Source organism: Chiloscyllium plagiosum, chromosome 28 (assembly GCF_004010195.1).
Source record: "Chiloscyllium plagiosum isolate BGI_BamShark_2017 chromosome 28, ASM401019v2, whole genome shotgun sequence".
In the NCBI taxonomy this organism is placed as follows: domain Eukaryota; kingdom Metazoa; phylum Chordata; class Chondrichthyes; order Orectolobiformes; family Hemiscylliidae; genus Chiloscyllium; species Chiloscyllium plagiosum.
In genome coordinates, this window is record NC_057737.1 from 45,090,030 (window position 1) to 45,109,602 (window position 19,573).

Consider the following 19,573-nt stretch of genomic DNA (forward strand, 5'->3'; position numbering starts at 1 on the left):
ACATATCTGACCCAGAGTTTGTGTTGAATTTGTGGTAGGACTGTTTGTTCTAACCTTTGCATAAGTGCCTCTGCTATGAGTCCCGAGATTGGTGATCCCATGGGTGTTCCGTTGATTTGTTCGTATATCTGGTTGTTGAATGTGAAGTGTGTTGTGAGGCACAAGTCCAGTAGTTTAAGTATGCCGTCTTTGTTGATAGGTTCAACGTCCTGTTGTCAGTTCTGTATGTCCAGCAGGTTGGCTATTGTTTCTCTGGCTAGGGTTTTGTCAATAGAGGTGAACAGTGCCGTTACGTCAAATGAGACCTGCTCACTTATTGGCTACTGGGCTGCTGTTTTTGCTGCTGAGTCTGCACTTGAATTACCTTGAGAAATAAAATTGTTATTTTTGTGTGGGCTTCACAATTACACACAACAATTTATTTAGGCAACAGGACCACTTCCAGGAGGTCAGAAATCAGGCCACGGTGTGTGATGGGCTTTCCGGTGGAGGTCAAGAAGCCCCTGTGTTTCCACAGGGTTCCAAAATCATGTACAATCCTGAATGCATGTCTGCTATCAGTGTAAATATCCACTGTCTTTCCCTCGGTGAATTTACAGGCCTCAGTCAAGGCAATCAGCTCCACTTCTTGCGCTGACAGATGAGAAGGGAGTGATCCCGCTTTGACTATCTCGTAGGTAGTCACTATAGCATACCCAACACAATCCTGACCTGTCTGCTTGCTCCTGAATGCTGACCCGTCCACAAAAGACTCCATATCGATTCTGAAGTGGTGAATCCTGCAAATCTGGCCTGGGGCTGCAAATTTCATTAGTTACAGTGACACCCATTACACAATTTTGGAATATTGCGTGCAGTTCTGGTCTCCTTACTATAGGAAGGATGTTGTGAAACTTGAAAGGATTCAGAAATAAGTTACGAGGATGTCGCCAGGGTTGGAGGGTTTGAGGTATAGGGAGAGTCTGAATAGGCTGGGGTTGTTTTTCCTGGAGCATTGGAGGCTGAGGGGTGACCTTATGGAGGTTTGTAAAATCATGAGGGGCATGGATAGGGCAAATAGACAAGTTCTTTTATCTGGGGTGGGGGAGTCCAGAACTAGAGGGCATAGATTTAGGGTGAGAGGGGAAAAATTTAAGAGACCTAAGGGGTGTGTTGGCAAATGAGACTAGATGAATTTAGCAAATCCGGTCGGCATGGACGAGTTGGACCGAAGAGTCTGTTTCCGTGCTGTACATCTCTGATTTTAACGATAAAGAAAGTGGAACAAGTTTAGGTTTTTCTTCTGGAAAAGAAGAGGCAGGGTGTTAACCTATTAGAGTTCTTTAAAGTTATGAAGGGGATTGATTAGGTAAATGTAAAGAATGGTTCCAGTTGTGGGATTGTCTGAAAATAGAAGGACAAGGGCAGCCAATACATGGGAACACCACCTGCAAACCCTCCTCCAAGCCACTCACCATCCTGACTTGGAAATATCTATTGCCATTCCGTCCATGCTGCTGAGTCAAAATCCTCAAACTCCCTAACGGCGCTGAGTGTTGCTACACCCTAGGGATAACGGTGGATCAAGAAGGCAATTCACCACCACCTTTTCCAGGGAAATTAGTGATGGATGGTAAACGCTGGCCTCTTGCCATCAAAATCCATATGTCATGAATGAACGCTAAAGGGTATCCACCAAGGTACCTCTTTGCCCATAGAATGATTATAATATGAAACTTGCCACCAAGAGGGCAATTGTGACAATCATCATAGATGCATTTAAGTGGAAACTCACTAAGTATGCTGAAAGTATGGAAGATTGTGCTGATTAAGTTAAGTGAAGCTGTGTGGGGAGGAGGCTTGTACACACTGGTACTGGTGCAATGCCATAAATTCTGTGCCACTTGATTGAAATACCAGAGAAGAATTAACACCTTATCCTGATGTCATGAAGGAATGTGTTGTATTGGCAAAAAAAAAAGAAAATTAATAGTGTAGCATGGTATGTAGTATTCATTCTTGAATTATCACTTTGTTGCTGCAGACCCCAGAGGCTATCTTCAAGGAGTTTCTGTTTGACGTCTTAAAATCAGATTTGTCATTGGCCTTAACCAGCCCAGAGCATTTACATTTGCTGCTGGTTGCACTGCAACGCTTCCCAAATGTTCTGAATCCCCAGGAGCTAAAGACTTTGCTTGGATCAACTGTCATTGTGACATCAGAAAATGTTCCCAAGTAAGTATTATCCAATAAGGTTTACAAAGAGATGGGAGCAGGGGGTTGTGGAGTGGGAGATGACATAAGATAAATCGAGTGTGATCAATCATGGAACAGTTATAGCAGAGAGAAGGCCAATCAGCTCAAGAGGAGCTTGCCTTGTCCCACACCCCATCTTTTCCTTGGAACCCAACAAATGTTTTCTGTTCAGACAAATATCCAATCTTTCTTTGAATGCCGCAAGTCAATCTGCTTTCAGCACACTGTAGCTGCAAGTTCCTCTCCAAGCAGTTCGCAATCCTGAATTGAAGTTAGGTTTTTATTTGTTCCTGGGATGTGGGTGTTCCTGGCGAAGACATCATTTGTTGTCCATTGCAAATTGCCCAGTGGGTATTTGTGAGTCTACCGATTACTGTGGGCCACCATGAGGCTCCTTCAAAATTCTAGATTTTTATTGAATTCAAATGTCAGCAGTTACTGTAGTGGGATCCAAATATATCCTTAGAATATGAGCCTGTGGTTTCTGGGTTACTAATTGTGTGACATTTCCCCTATGCCCCCACTTGCTGGGTTGAAGTCTGGAACTCGGTCCTTAATGGCATTGTGGGTCTACCCACATTACATGGATTGCAGTGTTTGAAGGAGGCAGTTCACCACCACCTTGTCAAGGATAACTAGGGATGAGTAGTAGTCAATAGCCCAGTCAGTGATGCTCATAACTCATGAATAAATTTTTCAAAAGGTTCTCTCAAGAAGTATATTATAGTTTCTAACCATGTACTAGCTACAAATATGTTTTCCTTACATTGTTAGCAGTTCGCTTTAAACCAGTGTCCTCTAGTTCTTTATTCTTAAATGTTTTGGGTTTTGCCCTGCCCACTCAGTCTAAACACCTCTACCACAGCTCCTCTCAAGAATCCTTTCCAATGGGAACAGCTCTAGCTTCTGTAAAATATCCACATCACTGATCCCAGAGCTATTATTGTGAATCTTTCTGTAGCAAGGATTTCACACCCCTTTGAAAGTGCAATTGGGCAATGCCACAGTCCATTCCAGGTCTGGCTGTGTTCCATGTTTGAGTAATTGTTTTCTTCTCCTTCCTTTTGATTCAGGTTAATTGAGCTGCTGAAAATTGCTGCCAGGATTGTGAACAAGTCTCAGAGTCTGCCCCCTTTCGTCATGAGCCTGGTGCACATTACCTTGAAGGAAGGCACGTTTGAAACTTTGTGGAAGGAGGTGGTGGAGAATAGCTTGTGCAAATCCCAGAAGTGGCCCAACTGGTACGTGATAATGACCATCCAAGTGTACAATCAAGAGCCTGCAGTCAAAACATGAGGTGCCAATGCAGGGTCTTGCATCAACTGCACTCACTGGGAAGGAGAGACCATTCAGCCTTGGTCTATCATTTGTGCATGACAATACAGTCCCCACCCCTCACTGTCAAGGCACTTGCAAATGTAACTGACTCTCAATAATCAACGGCTAGTGTAACAATTGACAGGCTTTTAAAGGTGAAATCCCAATATATTGCAAAGCCAATAGCATCACCCAAGACAAAATTGCAAGAAAAACTATTGAGCAGTGTAATCAGAAAAGCACATTTTGAAATTTCTGATGTGAAAACAAGTTTTAGATTAGATTACATTACAATGTGGAAACAGGCCCTTCGGCCCAACAAGTCCACACCGACCCTCCGAAGCGCAACCCACCCATACCCCTACATTTACCCCTTACCTAACACTATGGGCAATTTAGCATGGCCAATTCACCTGACCTGCACATCTTTGGTCTAAGTTACAGAGTAACTTAGCAATATTTAGTTTGCCCATGGAGAAACATATTGAACATCTCAGGTTACGTCAGAACTGGACAAAATGAGAGGTGAAAGGTTTTAAGCAAGTACAGATCTGGAAAGGTAGAAGAGTGGGATGAGGGGTTGGTGTTTGCAGAGCAAAAGGCAAGGTCAGGGATTGGAAGAAAGGGAGCTATGAAATCCAGCCCCCTGTACATGCATAAAAACCTGTTACTGTACTGTCACCAAGTTGAAATAATAGTTTTCCACTCCTATTATTCAGTGCCTGACCTGATTCATTGCATCATACCTGTGAAAGTCTCATAAGTTAACCACTAATAAATTAACCTTTCGAGAAGGAAATACACCTTAGATTAGATTAGATTACATTACAGTGTGGAAACAGGCCTTTCGGCCCAACAAGTCCACACCGACCCGCCAAAGCGCAACCCACCCATACCCGTACATTTACCCCTTACCTAACACTATGGGCAATTTAGCATGGCCAATTCACCTGACCTGCACATCTTTGTGACTGTGGGAGGAAACCGGAGCCCCCGGAGGAAACCCACGCAGACACGGGGAGAACGTGCAAACTCCACACAGTCAGTCGCCTGAGTCAGGAATTGAACCTGGGTCTCTGGTGCTATGAGGCAACAGTGCTAACCACTGTGCCACCTTAGTACAGTTGCTCTGAAAGATGCAAGTTTTCAAATCCACAGCTGTAATCAATTTCTAGCAAAACCACACTCGTACAACTGCCTAAAATAGACTGACTTAATATGGCAGGGAGAGCTACAAACACCCAGACGCTCTAGTTTTCCTAGAAACTAGAGTCAACATGCAATATTTAAAAAAAATTAAGCAGCCACAATTCGCCAGGTGGAGAACAACTCACACTGTTTGACAGCACATACTTTAAAAAAAAATCAAGCTTCTTTGTGCACAGCTTGACATGCTTTGCTCCCCAAGTCATTAAGTGAATAACACTTTGTAAAAGAGCATTCAGTGTACAGAGGAACCTCGATTAACTGGCATTCGTTTATCCAAATTTCAGATTATCCAGACAAGATCACAAGGTCCCAATGCTTGGCTAAACTATGTTATCCTGCATCGATTATCCGGCATTTGATTAACCAATCAAAATACTCCCCGCCCGTGTCCTTTGGATAATCGAGGTTCCTCTGTAGGTCATTCATTGGAGACTTGAGTTTGCAAGTTGTTTTGATGAATTTTAAACTTGACAGCAAAGAGGGAATTCAGTGATGCATAAGGCACAAACTCCAGGATGTCAGAACTTAGACATCACCTTCACTATATATTTAACCATTGGTTTCTTAGCAAACTGAAGAGTCTGACTCTAAAACTCTCCCTGTGTTTTATGGGCCAGGAGGGGAATCAGACAGCACTGGTGAAACAGTGGTGAGTGTTAAGGTCTGTGTTTTGGATTTTGGTCCTTCCTGCATGTTTCACAATGGCAAAGCAGTGGTAGCCCTGAGGACCTAACATGGCAAAGAATCTTGTGTTTCAGTCCCTCTCTGACATGTCTAACATATGCATATGCTCAAAATGCTTGATTTTGTGTCTTAACTATTGTTTTTTTTTAAAATACAGGAAGAAAAAAAGGCATTGGCTTTGAGCCTGAACTTTAAACACTATTAAGTTTGCCCTCTCATCATTACATAAATGGTTACAATTAATCTCAGATTGTGACACTTTGCTACCAGTTACAATGACCCCTTTGCCTATCGTGAGCCATAGAAATAAATAGACTGGCCAAATGAGAAGCACACAATTACAGCCAAGCTGTAGGTGGCCGTTGAGCAACATTGGAGAAAGTATTTTTCTAAAAGATATATACGGAAATCTGAAATAAAGCCAGGCTGGCCGCATCTGAGGGTGGGAGTTAATATTTCAGGATGTGACTTTCCATCAGGAGGAACAAGCTCAAATTTGAGAGAATTCCTTTAATCCCACCACAGAAATTGTTTCATGGGAAAATGTAGACCTGCATACGAATAGGACGAGGAGTAGGCCATATCGCAACCTGATACGATTGTGATATTAACTGCCGTTTCCTGCCAGTTCCTGATACCCTTTGACTCCTTCATTAGACAAGAATCAATCTGCCTCTGTCTTAAAAGGTATTCAGTGATCCCGCCTCCATTGTTCTGTGAAGAACAGTGAGTTCCAGATTCAAAACATTAGTGGGGGGTGGGGGGAGCAGTCCTTCTCATCTCCATCTTTAAATGTGTCTCCTGGTTCTCGTCTCTCCTGCAAGTGGAAACATTCTTTCAGCGATAACCTTGTCAACTCCCCTCAGGATCTCGTAGATATCAATAAAACCAACTCTCATTCTTTTGAAGACCAATGGGCAAAAATAAAAATCAGCAAAGTAGATAAAAGTGTTTTTATTTTGTATGTTTTGATCATGACGTATTGCTGATGAATTAATTTGCTAGCCTTAAAAATAACTGCGCTGTCTCTTTTTTAACGGCAGATTTATTTATTTTTACCTTTCAGCTTCTTGTGTTTCCGGTTACTTGGTGCAGTATTACCATTCCTAACATTGCCCCAACTTATACTTGTTCTGACAGGACAGGTGATGCGACAATATGGGAACCATGTGGTTTCAACTCCGGTATGACCCAACTTTGTTTCATGGTGTGCGAATTCTACATTGAAAATATGTTGTGCTTTTCATGACATCAAGATACCCCAAAATACTTTACAACTAGTACTTTTGAGATAAAATGACTGTTGTAGGAAATGCAGCAGGCAAATGTGTATTGTGAGATCAGCATCTATCCTATCAAGTCCTCTAAGAATCCTCCATCTTTCAAAGATGTTACCTCTTATTCTTCTAAGCTCCACTGAGTACAGGTCTAACCTACTCAATCTCTCCCTCAGGAAAATTTCTGCAAACCTTGAATCACATTGTGAACCTTCTCTGAACTAACTCCAATGCCCTCCAAAAAAATGTCCTCTTTGTCACAGTCTGATGGTTCCATGGTCACTATTATTGTTATATGAGGCAAATGCAGCTTTGATGAAACAGCATTAATTATTAAGCTAGAAGGAGTTCAGAAGAGATTTACCAGGATATTTACCAGGGTATGGAAGGTTTGAGTTATAAAGAAAGCTGTGACTTTTTTTCACTGGAATGTAGGAGGTTGAGGGGTCACCTTAGAGAGATTTATACAATCATGAGTGAAGATAAGGTTAATGGAAGGTGTCTTTTCCCTAGGATGGGAATTTCAAGTCTAGGGGATGTATTTTTAAGGTGAGAGAAGAAAGATTTAAAAGAGACATGAGTGGCAAAATCTTTACACACAGGGTGGTTCGCATGTGGAATGAACTTCCTGAGGAAGTGGTGGATGCGGGTACAGTTACAATGTTTAAAAGACATTTGGATGGGTACATGAATAGGAAAGGGATAGGGGCCAGACATCGGTGGGTGAAACTAGTTTAGTTTGGGAATATGTTCGGCATGGAATGGTTGGACCAAAGGGTCTGTTTCTGTGCTGTATTTCTCAGTGACCATGACACTATGATGGTGGAAATTCTAGGTTTTTAGAGGAACTAAAGCAATTACCTGTCATTGTGAACTCCATTGGTCTGTGGTATCACGTAAATATTTGGAAATTGGTGCTCCGGCCCAGCATTATTCACTCTTCTCAATCTTTAGAGTTTCAAATAGCTCTACAGTGTTCTCTTGATAATTGAACCAGTGAATCCCAATCTCAGGCTAATGTTTAAAACCCACCATGACATATGGGGAAAATTTTAAACTCAGGTAATATAAATCTGGAATTGAAAACTAGCCTCAATAATGGTGGCCATGAAATCATAAAGAGGACATTTCTTTTGAGGGGATATACTTAAAAAGATGTAATTAAGTTACTTTGTCAGTTTTGAGGACTTTAATTCCCTCTGTAAATATTTTTTTTACACTTGGGGATATTGGAAGAAGATATCAGTATTGAGTTTGATAGCCTTTGAGTTTCAGAAGGGCCAAGTGAGTAAAATGGCCCCTCTGTTTTGGTCGATGGTAATGGAATGACATTAATTGGGTGATAATTGCTGCCCTGATTTAATGCATGTCCTCTTTAAATTACAAGCCTACTCTTTGAACCTGTCCAATTTGCTTCTTGCCCATCCACAAAGGAGTTACGGAGAGTTAGTAATTTGAAGCCTTTGGCGATATATATCCAAATCACACCCTAGCAACTGGAAGAATTTGAATTCAATTTTTAAAAACTTGAAAATTTTAAAAGAATAAATCAATAATGATGACCATGACACCATCATAAAAACCCATCTGTTTCACTAATGCCCTTTCAGAAAGGAAGCTGTTATTCTTGACCTGGCCTACATGTGACTCCAAACCCAAATCAATGTGCTAGATTATTAGAATGCCCTCTGAAAAGGCCAAGTAAGCCACTCCAATTCATGGGCATTTAGAGATGGGTGATAAATACTAGCCTTGCCACCCCATGAAAGAATAAATAATTTTTAAAAACATAGGGCCATGTCATTGCTTGGCCTTGCGACCTGACAGCACTGGTTCGCTGCCATTTCGGTACAACTTGAGATGGACAATAAGTGCCTGCCTTGCCAGCAATGCCTAAATCCCTAGAATGAATGAAAAAGTGCAGCTCAAGCTTGCAAAGATTAGGAAAAGCATGGAAAGACAGATAAAACTGTAAATAATGGTTAGACAATGTTCTGAGTTTGAATGCCTGTACATATGTGAATGCCTCAAAATTCTAATCAATTTGGGATGTTCTGTGGTTTTGGAACTCTGAATGCGTTGAAGAAGGAGGAAAGGCATTTGTTCCTTATTTCTCAACAGCTTGGTGGATTTCTTTGGACAATGGGAAAGTTCAAAGGACAACTGACGTAAACTTGGGGAAAAGTGCATTAGAAAACGTGAAGGGAAATACTTGGAGTTTGTTGGAGGCCACCACACTGTTTCTAACAATTTGCAGCAATCTGCCCTTTATAATGTATTTCCTTTCTCTTTCCAAATGGTACCTGACAGCATGCACATTGTGGTTATAATTACAGATTCAGTGTAGTGACTTGTGAAGATCTTCAGTGACCTTTATAGAAATTAGCATAAGGCCTTTAAACTTTCTTTCTGACTCTTTCATTGAAATGTGCATTTTTACATTATCCCTGCAAGCACTCGGTGTATGACCTGCAGGCCGCTTGCGGCCTGAGACCCGAGTGAGCAAAGCGTCTGGGAGGTAAGAGATGGTTATCTCATTGCTGCAGGAGCTGCTGGTTAACCAATGAGATCCCCTTGCTGAAACTACTTCACCAGTGTGGTTACAGTCTGAGTGGTTAAGATGTAAAAATTTGAGGAGACAGTTGCTTCGATCAGCACTCAGCAGAACAGATAGAATGTTTTATTGTGGGACTCTAAGAGTACACCTTGTATGAAAGGAAATGGCCCCCTTTCCTGTTTAATCTTTACAATGCTGTGGCCGCAATACAGGGTTCCCCACACAGCAAGGAGCTGGCATGAATTGGACAGGGCATATAGACACTGTGCAATCGGTTTCCTTTTCTCAAAGCTAAATAATGAAGTTGTTGGCAAGAGTCTGCTCCCCAGAAAATAAAAACAAAAATCTAATACAGACTTCCTCCATCCAATGTTGGAATGGTGGAGCCGGGCTTCCCAAAGTAGGAATCAGGACCCCAAATAGGACTATGACCTCTGAGGCAACAATGGTCAAACCCGTCTTTGCTCTGATAAATCTACCCTCCTCACCCCCCACCCCATTGCTCCCTTGCTATGGTAAGGCTAGTAGGCGCAACAAGAATCTTTTTTTAAAAACTTGTACTTGTGCAACCTCGGGGCTTCCCAGAGTATTTTGTTGCCAAACCAGTACTTCAACAGTAGCCTCTGTAGTAATGTGGGAAACAACCAGACCATCTGTTTTGTGCAGTGTTGGTCAAGAGATTGGCTGACAGTGCTCCGTGCTAGTTTAGGAATTGTGTTCATTTTTGCAGTGGGGCTACTACTAAGCCAAGGCTAATAAATCAGCTAATGTAAAAATGGGTGTATAACCCATGGAGGAAAGTAACTAGTGCACAAAGACATTCATTCAATCTGCAGTCAAGTCTTGCCAGACATTGATGGCCAGGTAAGCAATCTTGGGCCAAGCATGAAAGCCACAGAGAATGGAGTAAATTTGAAAAGGAATTTGTTCAGGCCCAGAATGTGGATTCCTCGACACTTACTCGCAGCCCTGAATTGTATAACCCATTGCCTTGCTGCTTCTGTGTGAAGCAAAACCTCACCTATCTAGATGGTTGCAGCTGGTCTCACAATAAAATCGTCTGGGCTAAACTGGTTGACCTTTGAATTGAATGCAGGAAGTCATCTCCATTTTGTGGCTGTGTGGAGACCTATATTAACTGAACTTGTGGTTTACTGTCAACTGCCAACTGTCCTGTGCGCTGCATTAAACTTTTCATTGTAGTTTTACTTATTAACTGCACTAAGCACCTTGAATAGTTGTAGAAGTAAGTACAAAGCAATTCCAGAGTTCTGTGGTCCAGTTAGATATAAGAAATTTAAAAAAAATTAAAGAGCACCAGAGTTGACAAACTATCTCCGCTTAAGACCCGAAGTTTCAGGTTTCTTTTCTGATCAACCAAAGTTTCAGCTGTACAATCTGGCCCAAAGAAATTATTCCAGTTTCTGCTGTGGTGTGTAGGTGGAATCGAGTGTATTAGTGACCAAAGCAGCTCTGCAGTGATATGCCCCATGTGGTTTCTCATAGAATCCCTAGTATGGAAGCAGGCAATTTGGCCCATCAAGTCTACACTGACGTTCTGTCCACCCAATTCCTGTAACCCTGCGTTTCCCATGGCTAATCCATTAGCTGCACATCTTTGGACTGGGGGAGGAAAATGGAGCACCATGCAGAATTGGGGACAGTATGCAAATTCCATGCAGAGGGATGCTGGAATCGAACCCAGGTCCCTGGCGCTGTGAGACACCAGTGCTAACCACTGAACTACCACGCTGTCCTCTTCAGTTCTTCTAAAAATAAACTACTACCTCTGCCATGCCAGATTACTCACCTGACGTTCTGATGTGGATGTACTGAGATTTTTTCCAATTAATTATTGAGTGTCCAAAACCACTGTCATCAGGCTCCACCACAACTTTATTCCCCTGGCCACAACCTGGCCTTAACTCAGGCTGAGCAGCCCAACTGACCCTAGGTTAAGCTGCTGACTATGCATCCTTGCTACTATTAAGCCAGTCCACTTTTATATCTGCGGTATTAGCTGGATCACCCTTAGTCACTATGTCTAAGACATCATCTCAATATATTCATGATTACACTGCGGTCGTGGGGCATGTTTCTACACCAGAAGTGGCTCTATAGATAGATTATCTTTGATGTGTCCATATTTTGTTCTGTGGAAAGTAATGCAGCATTGTGCCAAGTGACCCTCTGGTTGAGGATCAGATCATTTAACTGCAACATTTCTCTTTCAGGCGTCAAACAGGTTCAGTTTTGCACCAGAAATGGAGACCTACGTTAACTCCTTTCTTGAAGGAATCCAAGATGCTGAGAAACAGTTCACAGTTATTACGAAGTTCTCCTGCCTCACTAACAAAGGTTACCCTGTGATTTCTAGCCACTGGAACGTGATCCATCACCTACAGCCCTCTGTTTTATTGAACTATGTCAGTTGGCTAAAAAATATGTTCATCAATCCAGACCTTGAAGCTTGCATGGATTTCAGCACCAAACGACAGAAGGAGGACAAGCAACAACCTGACCTGTAAGTTGTGTAAGTGTTCAATGGAGCACCCCATGATTCCGCATTTAAGCAGGAGATAGCACAAGATGACTAGAGAGCCAAACTTGCTATGGCAAGCAAGCCTGTGACCTTCTCAGCTTGGATCATTCAAGAAGCTTAATTCTCTCCTCCCAGCCATTCAAATCGCTGAGATCACAGCACTTATCTAATTCCGGCCTCTTCACCATATCCAGGTTCAGCCGTACTGTCAGTTGCTAGTCCCCAAATGGGATGACCAGCTTTTGGTTGAGGAAATAAGAAACCACTTGGACAGGCCATGGGAGGGAGGCTGGAGTGTAGGGGATGGGATTGTTGTCGAGACCCCAGGATTAAACCACCAACGAGTGCATTCTGCATGTGCGTGAATATCAAAGATAAATTGAAGAGAGTCGGATTAAGTGATCTGGCAATTGTGCTGTCAACATGGTCATTTAGAACCAAAGATGTCCTTTGTATGTCTGAATTATTAAAGTTTCAGTCTCCCTGCAGTATGTAACTGTGTCAAAACTGATGAATGATGCCAAAAAATCAGAATGGAGGAGTCAGAATTCCTAACTGAGATAAAATTTGAGTGTCTGGTTCAAAAGTAAGAACCCCTGCTTTTCTCCAATGTTGCTAAAAGCAAAACCAGTTAGCTACGCTGGCCCCAAGCTCCTAAATGCCAATCCTACGACTCGCCACTGCTCTCCATTGTTCCTTGCTTTCCTCTGTCAAGGCACACCTTAAGGCAGGATGTTCCCAATGTGCGGTTCAGGAACCCAAGGCACACAGCCTTTCTCCCACCCCACTGCTCCCTCCTCTCATTTGGGGGTTGAGACAGATTTCAAGTCTCGAAATAAAGTCACAGGGGTAACGAAACAGGAATTGCTGGAAAAGCTCAGCAGGTCTGGCAGAATCTGTGTAGAGAAATCAGACTTAACGTATTCCATAAGACTATGGAGACCAAGTCTTTGTATATTTAACAAAGAAATGCATTTTGCATTACTAAGTGCATCACAGGGTATGGGGAGATCTCAAGAGTGTGACGTTAAAGTTGCTGTTCAGTCATAATCATATTGACTGACAGGAGCAGGCTTGATAGGCTGAATGCCCTGCTGCTATTTCCAGAGTATGGTGCATCTTGGGGAATGGGGAGAGCATGGGAATAAGGCATTGAGATAGAGGATTTTGTTGGAATTTGGAGTGGGCTTGATGGACTGAATGTCCTACGTTTGCTGCTAATTTCCACATATCTGTGATTGCTTACCCACTCCCACCGCCGGCTGCATTCTGGGTCTGTTGTCTATCTGTCTGACAGGTGGGTAAGAAAAAAAGAGTTGGTAAGTCATGCTTAAACTGCTTGTATTGACTATGCCTCTGATATTTTACAGAATGCAACACTCAGTGACAAGGCTACAAATGTGGATGGTTGCAAGGCTAACCTCAATTGTGTCTGATAATAAAGTGAAGAAAGAAGAGGACCTGGTTATGGACATTACCAGGTCAGAAGGAAATGCATGAGGCTGTACATAATGGAGCTTTTCAGGACTTGCCCACTGTAAATTTCACCACCTCAATTTCAACTTAATTCATTCCCAAGAGATTGTTGTGGCCATGAATAGGCAAGGAGCAGCAGGTCAAGTGCCAAGTTGGTCTGATATTCTGTATCTGATGTGTTCTGTCTTATTTGGTGAGGGGGAGATAGCTGAACCTCTGTCCATGCTGCTTCTCAATTGGCGAGATGTGAACCTTTCTTTTACTAAACTATTAAAGGTATTTAGGTCTGAGCAGTTATTGTGGCTGGGGAAACAAAACTAACTATGTGGAAAAGACTATTTCCACCAAAGAAATACATGGAGGAAAGGCCTCGCTGCTGCAAGGTTCACTTAGCAGTTGCTTCCAGTGATGATATTCATAGTGCTCCGGAATGGAGTGACTATACTAGCCCAGGTGTTTAGAGAAACTACCTTCCTTCCTTATCTGGGGCTTGGGGTCTTTGCTATTTCAGTGCAGTTCACTCACTGAAGTCTAGGAGGTGCATAATCTATCCTCTGTGTTTTCTCCCACTCTTTCATCTGTGCACTTTTGTTTGCTGTCCACTTCCTTCTGCATATGCCCTAGTTTGCACAGTCTTGTTTCTCTTGCCTTTGTGCCATCTCATTCTCCTTGTGTACAACCTTTTAAAAGACTTTTGAGGTATGTGAAGAGGAAACATTCAGAGGCTATGGGTCAAATGCAGGCAAGTGGGTCTACTTTAGTTTGGGAAATTTGGTCAGCATGAACTAGTTGGATGAAAGAGTCTTTTTCCATGTTGTATGATTCTGTGTTTGGAACTAAACTAATACCTTTAAATCTTTTTGGATCCAGGTTCATTTTCTTCCACGCCTTTTTTGTAACTGAACAACAAACACTTGATATCCCAGAGACTGAGCTGACACCATCCATTCCTCTGAGCCTATCTACCCAGAATACAATTGCAAATTCTTTCTTTAGGTAAGGTTTTAGGGACTTTGACTGTACCATGCATCAAAAACAAATGCAGTTTTATCTTCTTTTTATTTCAAGATTTCCTGAGAGCTTAAAATTAATATACCTTTAGGAGGAGGTTGCTTCCCACCTCTTCCTCCACATCACTCATGGCACATTGTTTTATATCCACAGTTACACATTTTGCATATTTAAGGTGTGTATGTTTTTGATGTCCCTAGTCTGTTGAACCATCTGAATACTCTACCTCTGCTGGGCAACTCCACCAAATCAATTGACCGCAATGAAAAACGCACGCTAGGATTTAAAGCAGATGGAAAATTGTGGATCGACTCTGTTGTTTGTTACGCCGATTCCCTGCTGTCAAAGACTAACTCAATCAGACTTATCCGACCCTTTACACAAGAGCAGAGAGAAGCCTGGAGCCGGTATGTAACCCAAACCTAATTAAGTTGAACCATAGGAAGCCATTTATCGGGGCCTATCCCTCTGCCTTTTAGTGCAGTTATTCCTGAATACTGTCTTAAGCAGCTGCCCTGGATGTATATCCTTCAAGGTAGTAAAACTCTGCTAATAATACACACTCTGGTGCCTGGATTGTTCATAGATAGGAATGCTACTTGCGCAGTTAAAGCAGATGATGTGATCATTTATTTCCTTACTGTTAGTAGGAACTTGCTGTGCACAAAATTGACTGCATTTCCTTCATTGTGCTAGTGTATACCCTATTCAAAAAAGATTTAATTAGCCATAAAGCAGTTTGACATCCTGAAAATGAAAGTGCTATTCAATGCAAATCCTTTTTTAATGTTTCCATTTACAGCAGAATATATTAGATATCCAAAGAATGATATAGTTTATTACCCCATTAATGTTTGTGACAGTTCCTGAGCTGTTACAGTTATAGCTTGGTCAAGCAGTAACAGTACACAAACCTAACAGACATTGAGCATACAGAGATCTTAAAAAAAAAGATTGTCAATCTGTTTCGAGTGAAATTGGTTGAGGGATGTACATTCACAAGATGGAGGAGAATTCCCCTGCCCAGTTATGGTTCTCTTTGTGATCTTCTGTGCCCAAATGAAAGTGCAAACCAAAAAGGTGGTGCTTCTGACCTGGCAACAATGCCTCAGTCCTGCAATACGGTGCCAGTCTCATCATGTGATGATGTAGTCTGAAATCAGGGGGAGGTAGCTTTTCTCTTAGTCTGAGAATGGCAGGTATGAAGAAGGGAATCTTCAGTAAAGGCAATTGTAATAAATAATACTGTAGGTTCAGGGAGAGAAAGGTGCTGAAGCTGGTATTGACGAATTTGATCAAAACCTGGAATGGCTTTCCCCATGATCGAAGGCTGGAGGGAAGACTATCTGATGCCTTCAGAAAATAATTATATATGAAAGTTTAAAGCAAGAGAATTTGAGTATTGGAGTAATGCTGTCTTGCTGCAGTCATACAGGACCTTGCTAAGGTCACACAAAGAACAAAGAAAATTTATAGCCCAGGAGCAGGCCCTTCGCCCCTCCAAGCCTGAGCCGATCCAAATGTACTGTCTAAACCTGTCGGTCAATTCCTAAGCATCTGTATCTCTCTGCTCCCCACCTATTCGTGCATCTATCGCATCTTAAATGAATCTACCGTGCCTGCCTCTACCACCTCTGATGGCAACACGTTCCAGGCACCCACCACCCTCTGTGTAAAGTACTTGCTGCGTGTATCCCCCTTAAACTTTCCACCTCTCACCTTGAAAGCATGACCTCTCGTTATTGAATCCTTCACCCTGGGAAAAAGCTTGACTCTATCCACCCTGTCTATACCCTTCATGATTTTGTAAACCTCAATCAGGTCCCCCTCTCAATCTCCTTTTTTCGAATGAAAATAAACCTAACCTATTCAACTTCTCTTTGTAGCTAGCACCTTCCATACCAGACAACATACCAGGTAAACCTTCTCTGCACCCTCTCCAAAGCGTCCACACCCTTTTGGTAATGTGGCGACCAGAATTGTACACACTATTCCAAATGCGGCCGAACCAACGTCCTGTACAATTTCAACATGACTTGCCAGCTTTTATACTCACTATCCCGTCCAATGAACGCAAGCATACTATATGCCTTCTTGACCACTCTATCCACCTGTGCAACAACCTTCAGGGTACAATGGACCTGCGCACCCAGATCTCTCTGCTCATCAACTTTTCCCAAGGCTCTTCCCTTCATTGTATAATTCACTCTAGAATTAATCTTGCCTAAATGCATCACCTCACATTCGTCTGGTTGAAATCCATCTGCCACTTTTCCGCCCAACTCTCCAGTCTTATCAATATCCTCCTGTATTCTTTGACAGTCCCTTATGTTTTCTGCTACTTCACCAATCTTCATGTCATCTGCAAACTTGCTGATCAGACCAACAGTGCCCTCTTCCAGATCATTTATGAATATCACAAACAACAGTGACCCCAACACTGACCCCTGTGGAACACCACTGGTCACCTTTCTCCCGAGAAACTCCCTTCAACTACTACTCTCTGTCTCCTGTTGCTCAACCAGTTCTTTATCTACCTACCTAGAACATTCTGTACACCATGTGACTTCACTTTCTCCATTAGTGTATTGTGGGGAACCTTATCAAAGACCTTACTAAAGTCCATGTATATGACATCAACGGCCCTTCCTTCCTTCTATCAACTTGGTCACTTCCTCGAAGAACTCTTATTAAGTTGGTAAGGCACGATCTCCCCCGCACAAAACTGTGTTGCCTATCACTGATAAGCCCATTCTTTTCTAAATATAAATAGATCCTATCCTTCAGTACCCTCTCCAGCAACTTTCATACCACCGATGTTAGGCTCACTGGTCTGTAGTTACCCGGAATTTCCCTACTACCCTTTTTGTACAGGGGGACAACATGAGCAACCTTCCAGTCCTCCTGCACCTCACGTGTGTTTAAGGATGCCACAAAGATATCTGTCAGGGCCCCAGCTATTTTCTCTCTCGCCTCCCTCAGCAACCTGAGATAAATCCCATCCGGTCCTGGGGATTTGTCCACCTTAATAACCTGTAGCCCACCAAACACCTCTTCCCTACTTATGTCAACGTGATCTAGACTAATCAAACTTCTATCTCTAATCTCAACATTCATCATGTTCCTCTCCTCAGTGAACACTGATGCAAAGTAATCATTCAGAATCTCGCCCATTCTCTCAGATTCGACACACAGCCTTCCTTCATTATCCTTTAATGGACCAATCCTTTCTCTAGTTACCCACTTGCTTTTTATATAAGAATAAAATGCTTTTGGATTCTCCTTAATTCTGCTTGCTAAAGCTATTTCATGACCTCTTTTAGCCTGCTTGATTCCTCATTTAAGACTTGTCCTACTCTTCCAATATTCCTCCAGGGCCTTTTCTGTTCTTAGCTGCCTAGACCTTATGTACGCTTTCCTTTTTCTCTTGTCTAGTTGTATAATTTCTCCTGTCATCCACGGTTCATGAATCTTGCCCTTCTTATTTTTTTGCCTTCAATGGGACATGCCTATTCTGCACTGCCGTTAACCTATCTTTGAAAGACCCCCACATATCAAATGTGAACTTCCCTTCAAATAGCTGTTTCAATCCACATTTCTGAGCTCCTAGCTAATTTTAATATAATTGGCCTTGGCCCAGTTTATTACTCTTCCCTTCGGACCACTCTCATCTTTATCTATGAGTATTCTAAAACTTACAGAATTGTGGTCACTGTTCCCAAAGAAATCCTCCACTGCAACTTCTCCCACTTGTCCTGGCTCGTTCCCCAGTACCAGGTCCAATATGACCCCTTCCCTCGTTGGACTATTGACATACTGCTCTGGAAAACTCTCCTGGACGCTTCTTACAAATTCTATCCCATCCAGACCTCTGACGCTAAGTGTATCACAGTCAATGTTGGGAAAATATAAATCTCCCATCATCACTACCCTATTACTTCTACATCTTTCCATAATTTGTTTACCTATTTGTTCTTCTGCCTCACGCTCACTGTTGGGAGGTCTGTAATATAGCCCCAACAGTGTAACCGCACCCTTCTTATTTCTCAGCTCCACCCATAATGCCTCACTACCCACGACCTCCATAGTGTCCTCCTTTAGCACAGCTGTGATATCATCCCTGACCAGCAATTGCGGAACTCGCCCCCCCCTTTTTACCTCCCTCCCAGTCCTGTCTAATGTGTCTATCTCCTGGAACATTTAGTTGCCAGTCATCATGCCCTTCCTTCAACCAAGTCTCTGTGATTGCAATAACGTCATACTCCCAGGCACCAATCCAAGCCCTCAGCTCATCTGCCTTATACACTATACTACTTGCATTAAAGTAGATGTATTTCAGGCCACCAGTTCTTTTGCGCTTATCCGCTCTCTGCCTACTCTTTCCTTTTTATTAATGCTACCTTCATGATTCTTACAGTCTCTAGTCTCCACCTCGCTGCCTACTTGTTTTCTCTTCTGGTTCCCAGTCCCACAACTTGAGTATTGTGTGCAGTTTAGATCTCCTCGTCTGAAGAAGGACATTCTTGCTATTGAGGGATTCACCAGTCTGATTCATGGGATGGCAGGACTAACATATGAGGAAAGACTGAATTGACTGGGCTTGTGTTCGCTGGAATTTAGAAGAACTGGGGGGAGAGGTCTCACAGAACAATATAAAATCCTGATGGGACTGGTCAGGCTAAACGCGGGAAGAATGTTGTCAATGTTGGAGAAGTCCAGAACAAGGGGTCACAATCTAAGAATAAGAGGTAAGCCATCCAGGACGGAGAGGAGGAAGATTTCTTCACTCAGAGTAGTGAACCTGTGGAATTCTCTCCCCCAGGAAGCTGTTGGGGCCAGTTCACTAGATACAGAGGAACCTCGATTACTCCAATGCCAAATATCCGAAAATCGGATTATCCAAAGGAGATCTCAAGGTTACGACAGAAATATTACATCAAAGACGTGTGTCCAACACTGAGTGAGCCTTTTGTTTACAGTAATTAAAAGACTGAGAACAGTCCTAGACTTATGGGAGTGCTGGCACTGTCTCTAAATGACCTCCCACCCCTTCTCTCCCTCCCCACACTTTCCCTGGAGTTCTACACACGTGTGTACCCCAAACTCCCCTTCCCCAGATAATCTCTAACATTGTCCTGTAAAGGGCAAAGATGGAACCTGTCAAAAGGTTGAACGGGGTTGGGGGCGAGCGGGGAGCGGTGTTAGACGGAAATGGGGACGAGGGGAAGGTCAGTGTTGGACAATGTTTTAAGGGTGGTGTTGGAC

General features: G+C 42.7%; 1 protein-coding gene across 1 annotated transcript in view; it reads left to right on the forward strand.

Annotated features, from left to right (window-relative positions):
- Positions 1 to 19,573, forward strand: part of mybbp1a (MYB binding protein (P160) 1a) — a 99,713-nt gene that overhangs the window by 16,516 nt on the left and 63,624 nt on the right. The window contains exons 6-12 of the mRNA XM_043718931.1: positions 2,024 to 2,214; positions 3,309 to 3,476; positions 6,512 to 6,629; positions 11,514 to 11,803; positions 13,192 to 13,302; positions 14,168 to 14,293; positions 14,509 to 14,715. Of these exons, the coding sequence (XP_043574866.1) occupies positions 2,024 to 2,214; positions 3,309 to 3,476; positions 6,512 to 6,629; positions 11,514 to 11,803; positions 13,192 to 13,302; positions 14,168 to 14,293; positions 14,509 to 14,715 (1,211 nt within the window). The remainder of the gene's footprint in view (positions 1 to 2,023; positions 2,215 to 3,308; positions 3,477 to 6,511; positions 6,630 to 11,513; positions 11,804 to 13,191; positions 13,303 to 14,167; positions 14,294 to 14,508; positions 14,716 to 19,573) is intronic.